At 39.3% G+C, this 13,163-nt stretch overlaps 1 protein-coding gene across 1 annotated transcript; it reads right to left on the bottom strand.

Moving 5' to 3' along the window:
* Nucleotides 1-1,273: 1,273 nt before the first annotated feature.
* f9b (coagulation factor IXb) lies at nt 1,274-7,735 on the bottom strand. Its single transcript, XM_037747935.1, has 8 exons — nt 7,439-7,735; nt 6,176-6,348; nt 5,999-6,023; nt 5,787-5,900; nt 5,083-5,214; nt 3,978-4,414; nt 3,147-3,291; nt 1,274-2,072 (listed from the first exon to the last, which is right to left on the bottom strand). Exons 1-8 carry the CDS (start codon nt 7,515-7,517, stop codon nt 1,510-1,512), a joined length of 1,668 nt encoding a protein of 555 aa, XP_037603863.1. The 5' UTR covers nt 7,518-7,735; the 3' UTR covers nt 1,274-1,509.
* Between the last annotated feature and the right edge of the window lie 5,428 nt (nt 7,736-13,163).

Consider the following 13,163-nt stretch of genomic DNA (forward strand, 5'->3'; position numbering starts at 1 on the left):
TGGGTTAATCTCTGATGGGCAGACAGATAAAGTCTAATTACTTGAATTACTGACAGCTTTTCAGTTAACTGTGAATATGTAAATGTTAAAAATCTAGATTTAAAATGTTAAACAGTGTTAGACAATAGTCGTCTCGATGGTAAAACGTTTTTGGACAGTCAGATGTTGGCACTCTTCTATCAAGTGACAAAAGGTACATTACATTCCTGTAGTATTTGCTGTATCTCTGGACTGTCTAAATAAGGTTTTAACATTTCATCATGTTTAATCCATTTGAAATCCACCTAACACAGGCTACGCTGTAACATCAGACGTTGTTAATGGTCAGGCTATAATATGTCTCTTCCACAGTACCTTTAACTGGTGTTTGCTGCTTTTGCTCATTTTGCACTTTTTTGAATCATTGTGAAAGCTTGTATTATAATGCATAATGTATATGATTATTTTCCAGAATAAAAGCACAGGATTGTTTGATTTGATTCAACCTGACTGATGGGATTTCTTCCCTATATGAGAATATAGTTTAGGCTCACTGACAGAGCTTCATAAAGTCAATGCGCCCATGCAGGTGTTTTCACTTGTTTTGCCTGATTAGACCTCCTCTCAGGACTGTGTTGGTGTGTACAGACTGATCTCCCTTTACTCTTCTGTTAGCTTTGTTGCATCTGCTAGGGCAGGACGGCTCACACCTTTATGATACTTATGATGTGATCACACCAAAGTTCACTACCCATTTATTTCAGTGATAAAGGGAGAGACAAAGTTGCTCATATAGCAGGAAAAGTACAGTGGAATTAATAATATTAACCAGTGCTGCACTTACATACACTTAAAGGCAGGGTCTCTAATCTTAACCACTGTGCCAACTTAACAAAATGGGTGGGATTGATCTATCATTTAAGGTGTATTAATTATGTATGTTATTGTTTGTACAACATGGTGAAATAATAAAAAGGAGCAGAACCGGAGCCCTGCAACATGGTTGCAAATCCTTTCTCCTCTGTAATTCGGCTCTGAATGCAGCTTTATGGTGGTGGTTTGGTGTTGAATAGTCAGCAGCTCTGAGCAGAGGTCTAATCAGCAAATAAGTGAAAACCCCTGCGTTGCATCTGAACAGCCGCGCAGGTGTTTTCAGTTAATGTGTCTGATTAGACCTCTGCTCAGGACTGTGTTGGCGTGTATAGACTAACTGAGCGACATCCTCCCGAGTCTCCTGTTTGCTTTGTTAGCGCCAGAATGACTGAAAACACCTGTTTAAGATTTAAGAATGACATTTTACATTTGCTTTAGCATCTCAAGATTGCATTTAATATTTTCCCTTTTTCATACAACTCTAATTCAAACATTGGATGAAGAGCTACGAGGTATTATTTTGCGATATTTCATCAGAAACATTCAAATACTCCCGATATTCTAATTACTTTTTATTGAACAATCCAAATTAACATGATTCAGGAGAAGAAAAACTTTCACTTCCTGCCAGCTGTGTTATTCCTTTACTCCCATTTGTCATTTGTTGTTAATTCGGAGCCCTGTCTTCTGACTGATCCACGGGTAGTACCGCGAGACTCGAGTGTAGATGCCATACTTGCCGTCCATGGCACACTCCTCCCCCCAGCTGACGATACCCGTCAGGAACCAAGTGCCTTTATAATTGGAGGCATGCGGCCCCCCGCTGTCCCCCTGACACGAATCCTTCTTTTCATTTCGGAAGCCAGCACAGAACATATAACGGGTGACGTGGTCTCTGCTGCTCTGTTTACACAGGGTGCGATCCACGTGGGGGACCTCCAGCTTCTGAAGCTTGGCGGCCTGCACGCCTCTGAACTTGATCTGTCCCCAGCCGCTCACCAGAGAGCTGCTTGAGTCCCTCAGTAGGTTCTCTGTAAAGTCTTTGGGGCCCAGGCAGATGGGACGCCGCTGGTTGGACAGCTCCACTGGACTGGCGAGCTTCAGTAGTGCAATATCATGGTTGTACGGTGAATTCTTCTCATTGTACATGTGGTGGAGATGCTGCTCTGCCACCACACAGTCTCGCTCTGGACCCTCACTCTGGTTCACATCGTGTTCACCTATAGAAGCATACATTCAGTTATATGCAATAAAATCACTTTCTGCAACAGGCGACGTGATGAGGCTAGCATCTCAAATGTCACCGAATGCACCAACAACAAAGGGGCCACTGCATTACTACACAATTATAAAACTGTTGAGATAAAACATGAAAATCACCAGCATGGTCCTGGGCCTCGGTCGACTTTACGGCCTTTCAGAGGCTGTAGCAGGCTCATGCAGTTTGGGGCAAAGACCATGCAGTTTTTTTTAATGCAGTATAAATGTGTTATTTTCGCCTATTCTAAAATTATGTATTTGAATATTTCTGCATACTGGGGTCCCTAAACAGTCTTGAATTTGCATACATTTGGTATTACTGTAAAGCTGAGACTCCTGTGGATCCAATGAGCCCAACTGTATTCACGTGTGATGATGTTAGTTTCCATAGTAGTCATTTCATTATAGTGAGAACATTTTTGACCACACTGTATAAAATGAACTGTGGTGACCTCTAGGATAATCACAGGCTCATGACACTTTACAACCACAAACTAGAGACCTAGAGCATTCAGATCTCCAAATGTCAAAAGTTTTTGAAACCAAATCACAGCATGGCCTTTTCTACGGTGTTCCTCAAGGTCTTGGTGTCTTAATGGGGTATTTTGGAGGGATTATTGATCATTTTTCTAAATTTAGCACCAAATCTGTATAACAAATTGTAAAAACCCCCAAATAGCTGCAACAACTTTTGAGACATGATAGAGCATGGGAATGACCATCACATACTTCTGTGATATTTTTCCATCTAATTTATAACTAGAACAACTTGACACACAGTGCTGAGCTGCATCTCAAATTAATCTTCAGGTTCCCAGCTTTCAGATGATGTACACCACTTCTATGTGACATCTACTGTTGACCTGACATCTCCCCCTAAAGACCCTCTGTACCCCCCTAAAAAAAGATAAAAATGGGTCTATGAAAAAGTGGAAAAGGTTAAAACAACCATGACATAACATCAATTTGAATGATTAAGACCAGAGGTATGCATCAGAGATTAAGAATATGAATATAACATTTGTTTTTCTTACCCACTCTCACGAAGAAACCCTGTTTAGCGATACGAGCTTGTGTCAGGCAATGGGCAGCGGTGATGACCCATAATTCACTGAGCAGAGATCCTCCGCAGAAAGGCTCCGCTCTTCCAAGGGAGGCTGAGTGAGACATCAGGCTCACCTGCACACAAACACAAATACCTTCAATAAGCAGCATCACGGCACACACTGCCTTCTCGTTGTTCCCTTCTGAACTTCCGAATGCTCCCATCTCGCAGTAATTGCACCTCCATAAGTTTGGGGGACATTCGAGAGACAAATTAAAAGAAGAATAGTCAAAATCGGAGCAGTAGAGGCTGAGATGTGGACTTTTAGTCCCCAGTATGGTTCAAGATCCAAAACCCCTGTATCCTACATGTCCCATAATGCAGCTCAACAGCGTCTTTTCTTAGATCCTTTCTGCTTGGGTAATGCCCACAGCTTTCAAACTCCTCATGCCCAGTTGTGGTTAAAGCAGTGTATATAACTTGAATAACTGTCCTCCCATAGACATAGACTGTATAAGAAGTGGACGTAGTCACCAGGACGTCACCCATTGGTTTGTGGACTGCTGTTTTGAAGTCTCGAGTTTGGCATTTTGGCCGTCGCCATCTTGGTTTCTTGCAACCAGATGTGACACGAGACTGCCTAAGATATTTTTAGGGGACCAAAATGTTCTAATTAACTTTTATGAACTGAAAACACACTGTGAAAGGGTTACATTTCTAAGACGGAAACGCAGACAACTCCCAGACCGAAAAAAATAAATTGTTAAATTCAAGCCCACGGACAAGCTTCTGTGACGATGTGTTAGAAATCCCACTTTACCTGCCAGGGTATCTCTCCAGGAATGGCATCATTGCCTCCCACAATCCTCTGGTTAGTGTTTTCCTCTTCTGTGATGGTGGGGAGTGTGGGGAAAGCCCAGGAGGGCAGCTGATCTTTCTCTGTGACACCACTCGCCTCCCTACCGTTCACGACGACCTCCGCTGGATCATCAGAGGAGCTTGAGTCCGACCTCACTGATCGTTTTTTCACTGCAGCAGAGGCCACAGAGACGTTGGACAGGTCTGAATCATTCGCGTGGAGGTCGTAGTATGCATATTCATATTCATCGTTGAACTCTAAGTCAAGGCGATCCTCCAGGGTGTCGCTGGAATTGTTTTTTCTCCCAGAGCCGTGCGTCGTGTTCGATGACCGCGGGGTTATGATGGACCTGGTGGAGGAGGTGGAGGACCCGTTCACACGACCACAGCTGAATTGTTCTGAGGGGGATTAAAGGCAAAACAAAGAGGGAGATATTCGAGTTTTGTCTCATTAAATATTAGTTTTCATTTCATAAAGTGCATGTGGAGAACTACAGAAAAACATGGGGGAAATGAATGTATCTCAAGAAATGACATGTTAATATGTTTGCCCTTTGGCTAGCTATCAATGTGACTAGCTGACAGCTGTCATTTTAATGCTTTAATTGTATTAACATCAACTAATAAATTATGATATTGATAAAACTACCCTGCAGTATATAAAGTAGTTAAAATTAGCTCCACCTAATGCACACATTAATGCATCAATAATTATAATCCAATGATATTCTGAAATGAGCCATTCTGCATAATGAGTACTTTTACACTGGACACTTTGAGTATATTTTGATGCAAATACTTTTGTACTTCAGAAGTTTTGACTTGTAACAGAGTTTTTCTACACTGAGGTATTACTAATTTCACATCATAAATTCTGAGCACTGAAAATATATGCACTCTTTGTTCAGTCTGCTTTCATTGTAATGTGAGTAGTATGGCTGTGTTGAGGGATACAAAATAATAGACCAAAAAAATCATAAAAGTTAACTTCTAAATATACAGCAGCCTGTAACCATAACACCTGAACAACAACTTTGCTGAATGTATGGTTTATGATTTTATTTTACCTGTTGCTTCACAGCTCCTCTTGTCTGGTCCCAGTTTGTAACCAGCTGCACACTGACACACCGGTATCTCCGCCTTCATCACACAGAAATGGGAACATCCACCATTGTCGACCGAACATTGTTTGGCCACCTCTGGAAACAGGCGGGAAAACAGAATGAATCTCTTTTGTTGTCCCAACACGTTCTCATCCCAACTCATCACGTCACGCCCCTTGGTGTGACGCCCCTTGGCTTTGGCGTCACTTTAGGATTAAGCAACAAAACCACTATAGTTAGGTTTAGGAAAGAACTACATGGTTGGGTTTAAAACTACTACGTTTGTACAGTGAAAATTAAAGTGAACGTAGTGAACACAAACAAACAGCTGATTGTAACGTGACACACGGAACACGAACCGCGGTCTCCTGGATGAAAGCCTTGTGTTTGTTGAACCCATGTGTCTTTTCACTCTTTAAACTACATCACCACACTCCCGGCGCACGTTATCGGATCGTTTACTGTCGCCGCAGATGGGTTTACATTACAGTTAAAGGAACGCCCGGTGCGTTTCATACCAACGCTGAAGGGTGCCTTGTGCGCTGGTACTGAACGCCGACGGTGACATGATGACATTATTATATATTGTATATACACGGTATGTGTGTTAGCGAAAAGAAAGTAAAGATCGTTGTTTGAGTTTTTCATATCCGGTCTGTCTCACTCACCGATCTCACAGTTCTTGCCGCTGAAATCTGGTTTGCACCAGCAGACATATGAGCTGATTCCATCTGCACAGTCACCTCCATTTTGGCAGGGGGGTGGCTGACACTGGTCACCATCTACACACACACACACGTATAAACCGTACACACACATGTTCAGAGGTGACGGTGTAGCTTTAAATTCAAAGTGAGAACTCGTCTTTATCATGTCTTACCAATGTAGCCGGCCCAGAACACCATCTGAAATAGAAACACATGAGAAACCTCAAAGTTAACCCAATATACACACTTTAATACAGTGGGAGGTTGGATTATATGTGTGTGTGTGTGTGTGTGTGTGTGTGTGTGTGTGTGTGTGTGCGTGTGTGTGCTTGTGTGTGTGTGTAACCTACAGTTTTGTCATCATCCTCAAACACCTCCCTTGCCTCCTCCATCGTGCAGGTTTCCTCTTTACACTCCCGCTCCAGGTTGGCTTTCTGAAGTACTTCTTCAAGATGACCGCTGTTGTACCTGCGCAGGCGACGCAGCACGGTATCCGCCGCCTGCTGAGACACAAACACAGCTCCTGAAAAGGTAACGGAAGACAAAGAAGAAATGTCATGTTAAAAATCAGCTGTTCGTTCATGTCACCCGTTCACAATGTTCAGTGTCATTTTTCTGTACAAACGTAGTAGTTTTAAGCCCAACCATGTTGTTTTATCCTGAGCCAAACTATAGTGGTTTTATAGACCTGAACCTAAGCAAGTGTTTTTTAGTTAATTCACAACATTAAGCATGTGTTTACTGCGACCAGAAAGTGACGCAAAGGGGTCTGACAAAGTGTCAGTATATGACGAGTTGGAATGAGAACACTCCAACTGTTGACCGTGTACAATCAACATACCAAATCGTTGGGCAATAACCAGCATGCACCTGTCCATTTCAGTCATGGATGTATTACTGTAAGAGAGAGGTCCTATACTACATCACCAGTATCTTTGCCTCACGCCCCTCTCTTTGTGTAAAATATTAATCTTATTGTAAATGTTGATGAACCTTTACTCAGAATACCTCGGTCAAAATGCATATACCACTTGTTAAAACAATAACAACCCATGAATACTGGCGTCAAGCTCTCTTATCTGTTTGAAAAGACAAAATAAACCAGACTCATATCTGCTTTTTGGTAGTAAGACCATAATAATCTTCAAACACTAAATCCTTGTATAGACTTCATGGAGAATTTTAAATTCAAAGTGTTTACAATGGATTCCATTGGTGGAAAGTTGGCCAGCTTTTACAGTTGCTAAAAAAGCATGAAAACTGTCATACAACCTCTCAAACCATGCGGATACAAAAACAAAATACAGCTATTTGCACTCCTTCTATATGTCACATCCATAAGCTCTGAAGCTCTGCACTAAGTAACACACCGTACTTTGAAGAAAGAACATTTTTGGCACCTTATATCACATCTGCTGCTACGACAGAGGGAATTACACTTTTTACAACCTTTCAAAACCACGGGGAATGAGATTTTTGGGTGGCGTCACTTTAAGACTCGGGGTCATAGATCAGGCCTTTAAAAATGACCATTCTTCCTATATTATTTTTACATCTCTGACCTTTGGCGGCCTCCCGCCTCCTCAATCCATACCTGCTCCTCTGTTGTTTACCTGTGTTTTCCTCAGCGGCCAGTCCGTACACTTCCAGCAGCAAACCAGCAATAAAAACCAGCGAACAAAATCCGGCCATCTTGTCGTTTTCCGTCTGCTTTTTGACTGTAGAGCCGAAAAGCCTGAACTCACAGCGCCGGAGAGCCAAATCCACCGCTCCAAAGTACAGCAACACACTGTTTACTCACCTGGTAGTGTGTGTGTATGTGTTTGTTCACAATGTGTGTGTGTGTTAGGGTGAAAGAGAGAAAGTAAGGATAGGGGAAAAATGCGTGTGTAGAAGAAAGAGAGAAAGTGACAAAGTTCGAAAAAGCAGATGATTTTATTCAGTCGTGTCAGGTTGAAATTGAGCAACATCAAATATTGACCACTGATGACAAAGAAGGGCAGTTCACTCTCTCTCTCTCTCTCTCTCTCTCTCTCTGTGTGTATGTTGTTTATAATGATGAGTCTTGTCCGATAAGCAGCTTTTGCAGCATGGCTTACGTGACAATTTCAAATGGGGTAAACGTGCACACACAAACGTTTGTACTTCTACATTTGTGAGAGCCCTGACTCACTTTATACATTCCCTCTTGAACACGGAAAAGTTAGTTTGTCCATTCTGGTAACGAAAACACAACGATTCTTATTTTCAGGTGATTATACACTAATAAAAACATACTTATTAGTATTATATTCCATTTCTGCCAATAGATCCGCCCTAATTGTTGCGTACTATTCCTTTATGCCAGTCTTAATCCTAAAACAGCCTTTTGAAGAAGTGAGGACTGGCTGAAATTTCCTCACTTTCCAAAAAATGCTTTCCTCATATTGCTCCTCACAAAGACAGACACACACATAAAAACATACTAATGTGTCCAGATTTTAAACTGCATCACCATTTGAGTGAACAAATGTTCCTGTAAATCCAGGTGGGCAAAATCATCTTAAAGCAAAGATGCAGCAGAAGAGAGTGAAATGATAAGTAAAACTCCTCAGCTGGTGCTGAAGCAAAGACCATAGTCAAACTCCAAGCTTGATGTTGGGTATTGAAGGCAGTTTGATTAGACTGTGAGTTATTCAGGGTGTGGCTGCGGACAAATCACTGTGACTGACAGACAGGTCAGCTGGCCTTGAGCCATGCAGCTCCGTGGCAACAGTGGCCTTGTGGTGACTTATTGGTTGAGGATGATTGCATCGCTCTTTTTAGTGCAACTTAAGCAAGCTAAAGCAAGTTAATCCCCCTTGCAAACTATAGATTTTACAGCGGAAAAGATTGCGAGGGAAGATAACAATTAACACCGCCCATTTGGTAACAATTATGATTGAATCGTTCCCTGCTGATGACTGTCCTGGGACCAGATCTGTCAGAGCTGTGAACAGTAGCTCGGCAGTGGAGGAGGGGGCCGTTGAACTCCAACATCTCATATGCAAAAACACACAGCGAGAGCCGCGGCAAAGTGAGTTAAAACCAGGAAAAGCTGGTCCCCAGTGTGCGGAATCCCATCCAGACTGTGTATTGTTACATGACTGCTTATCAAATTTAGTTGATTACATCAGCATCCATATAATCTGATTGTCTTTATTGTGAACAGACTATGCTGGAAAAAGAATTTGAAGTAAAAAAAAGCATAAAAACACTTGCAATATAGTTAAATTTCTACACACAGTGAGTGAAATAGTGGCTTGAATCACGGCCAAATTAAGTTAAGACAATTAATTACATAAAGACTTATTTATGTATAAGTTGTTATTGTATATGGTGTTATGTATCTTTATTTGTCCCATTGCTACAGGCAACAGTTAACATCTTGTGTCTTGTTTTTATTCTATTGACATGTTTTCTTTCCCAAGACAAGCTCTTTATCTTTTGCTCGCCTCTTAAAGTATCATGGAGTGTCATCCCTTTGGTCATCCATCTAATTGTTGAGCTATAGGTGGTGTAAATGCAGATGTGGTGCAGTGGGATCAAGTCAATAACCTTGTTTGTTTCACCCTCTCATCAATCAATAAAGATCCTCTCTCCTTCCCAGTATAATCCCACAGCTGTGTATGACTCATGAGGTCAATGTCTCCCTCATCAACAACGAGTGGTGCACAGCTGACCTGAAACCAGCTCACAGTGTACAGCGATTATTATGACTGGCCACTTACAGAGCTAAATATGACTCATGTACCTGAGGATTTGTTTGAAGGTTTTTCTAAATTAGCTCCAGGTACACTGGAAAACGTAATGAGGGATGTTTCACCGATGACAGGAACATATTTCAGAGGCAGTTAAATTAAACACCTCTACTGTGTTTGACACTTCATCTTTCATAATCTGATTTGGTGTGATTTAATTAACCCTACACATCTGTTACACCAAGCAGGATTAAAAAATTGACTTGACAACTAAAGGGCCCGGTCTGTTTGCATGGATCCTACTTTTCCGTGAGCCATATGTGGCAGTTTTTTGTTCTAACAGAGCAGCTGGTCCCAGAACAGTAATCCTCCAGAGGAGGCTTTGGCAGACGACCAGCTAGAGATTTGATCTGATGGTTCATTTAGTAGCTGGAGTCAAAAAAGCCGCAACAACTTGACGTCACATAGACCTGTTATGCAAAAGTGTATAGTATGTCATAGTGTATACTGTGAGTAAGATTTACAAACAGCATGGACGTGTGTGCTGCAGTTAGGGGACATAAATCTATTACAAGACACTTTATTGGTGCAAATCATTATATTAAAAATCTGCAGTGCATGGGGGATAGAAAAAATAAATCACTGCAGCCCACAGGGGAAGTAACTTTGAGAGGAAACTGCTCCAAAGAAAGAATTTCTAGATATAAAGACTTAACTCAGCAGGAGGAGTTCAATTTCACTTTTTTTTGTAGACCAGAGGTAAATTATTATTCTTTTGTTTTGGTTAATTTTGAATTTAATATTATGTCTAAGTCTTTGTTTAATTTAATTAAATTTTATGGGGTTATGGTCATTATTTATTAATTTGTAATTGTTTAATTTCTAATTTTATTCAAATACATTTTTATTTGTTTGTTTTTAATTTAATTATTTTGTATATTAAATTTATATATATAATTCTATATTATACTATATATTATTATATATATATATATATTTTCTTTTTCTTTTTTTCTCAGTCAATACCATCGTTCCCTTGTAATGGGCTCTGTGTGGTGCATTTCTATGACAGTGCTTGTATTTGTTCTTGGTTGGACCTTGACAATCACTGAGCCTGCACACTAAGGATGGCATCAGCCAAAACATTATTGTTACTTCTGCATTACAAAAGAATAAAAATACAACACATGTCAACTTTAGAAGATGTTTTTGCTCAACTGTATGTGTACCAGTTTACCTTCAGTTGAAGTCTACATATTCCTTCTTCGTGGTTGCTTGTTGGGCACACCTGAAGATATGATGACTAAACATTGCTTACATATAAGCGACTTTGAGTCCTAGAAAAGAACGAGACAAATTCCATTTATTATTATATTAGAATAAATCTTATAAAAGCACTAAATTAATTCGCTGTGGAGAAGCCACAGTTTGTCTTTTATCACATGAGTGACTTTATTTGCAAAGTAGAAGACTTGTACAGGAACTGTCACACAGACAGTGTAAGATGAAGATAGTTAAGCCCTAAGGGAGTCTCATTTGAGATCAAGATCTGTTTTGCAAGAGACTTAAAAACTAATTACATCTATAAAAGACAATCCAGTCCCACAGTTACATCCAGAGAGTTAAAACCTGGAAACACAGAACCCATCTGTGGGACAAGTCTTTATAGAGACATAGAAAGATTTACAGTTTGCATAAACTAAGTCCTCTGTAATGAATTCTTGACAGTCTGAGGCAGAAACAAACAAAAATTGGGGCTATTTCCAGCAGGCCACTCCTGTTGTGCCTCTTGATGTAAGTTAACAGAAGAAACTAAATTTATCTCTGACCCAACTTCTTCACACCGAGCGGTACCAAACCCAAGCCTTTAGGACAGACTTGAACCCAACGGTGCTGCAGAAGAGGAGGAGAGGAGTGGAGAGGAGAGGAGAGGAGACGAGTTGCAGGTTTAAGTTGTCATTGTCAATTTCATGGACATTGTCACTGTTTCATAAGTGAATAACGGTGACTCGTCAGTAAAGAGATTTGTAATGTGACCGTATATAACCCTATTTTCACCTCAAAATATAATAATAAGCATGAAGTGGTCTTATATACAGTAAATGTTGAAAGAGACTTCAGATAATCTGAAACACACCGACACACTGGGGAAGCAGCATTTTTCAAGCAAGAGAAGATGTAGCCTAAGTGTATCCCACTTCTGCCTCAGTAAAAAAGCCATTTTCTAGCTCAAATTGATTAAATGATCAATGACTCATTTGCATGATGGTGTTAAACTGCTGAGTTTGCAGGAGGCTCTGCGTTTATCGGACTTAAGACAACCTCGTGAATATGGTGACCTTCTTTAAGATGTGCATCCTGCTAATGCATCCCCCAGGAACATCGGTTTAATTCTACCACAGCATTTAGATAGGGACCTACAGGGTATCTGCAATTGCATGAGTTTATAATTGTTTGTATTCCATTCTGCACCACTTTCTAACAAGGCCCCCTTTGTAAAGGGTTTACAAGCTGTAAATAACAGCTTTATTAATGGTTAGTTTAAGCCATTCATAAGAACAATGCTCTACTAACATTTATAATTGCAGACATGGAGGTATCACTTTCTAATAACCTGTCAGGTCTTAGTAATCAGTTACAAGCTTATTAGCCATTAGTAAATTATTGACAAAGAGTCATGTGAGTCTCACTTTCCAATAAGCCATAACATAAAAGTTAATAAAGTAATTAATAAATAAACAGTGGTCATATATTTCACATTTATAATATGCCATCATAATCTTTGCAGTCATTGATGCAGCAGTGGATAGAAATGGAGCAAATATGATTTTAAAAAGCTATTTTTATAAAACGGTCACTATAACCTGACAGTAGTGCATGAAACAGGTAATCTGAAAAAAATCATGCGCCTCTGTGTCCTCCGGTGCTCCTAATGGCATTTGCAAGATTTCACAGACAGGAAGAAAACAACCAATCAGAGCCAAGCCACATCAGAGCCACAGCATTATTATTATTATTATTATTATTATTAATAATTATTATTAATATACGGTATGTATATTATATATATATGTATGTATATATATATACATACATATATATACTGTATATATATATATAAATACATATATACATACATATATATATATATATATATATGAATGTATATATGTATATATATAATATACATACCATATATTAATAATAATTGATAATAATAATTATTATTAATAATATATATATGAATATATAAATATATATATATAAATACATATATACATACATATATATTAATATATATATATATACACACATACATATATATGTATATAGATATATATATTATACATACCATATATTAATAACAATTAATAATTATTATTATTAATAATAATAATAATAATAATGACGTTGTGATATAATACCAATAACAACAATAATACCAACACTAACGATAATAAGTGGAAAAAAAATGTTTTAAGTTAATTGGAATGAACTTAAAGCAACCATTAATAAAGCCATTAGTTATTAGGGTTTAAAAGGGAGTCTGGTTAATAGAAAGTTGGACCTTTAATTCTTCAAATTTATTCCTATAGGATGATTGATATTTTTTTTATTG

This window comes from Sebastes umbrosus, chromosome 17 (genome assembly GCF_015220745.1).
Source record: "Sebastes umbrosus isolate fSebUmb1 chromosome 17, fSebUmb1.pri, whole genome shotgun sequence".
Classification (NCBI taxonomy): Eukaryota; Metazoa; Chordata; class Actinopteri; order Perciformes; family Sebastidae; genus Sebastes; species Sebastes umbrosus.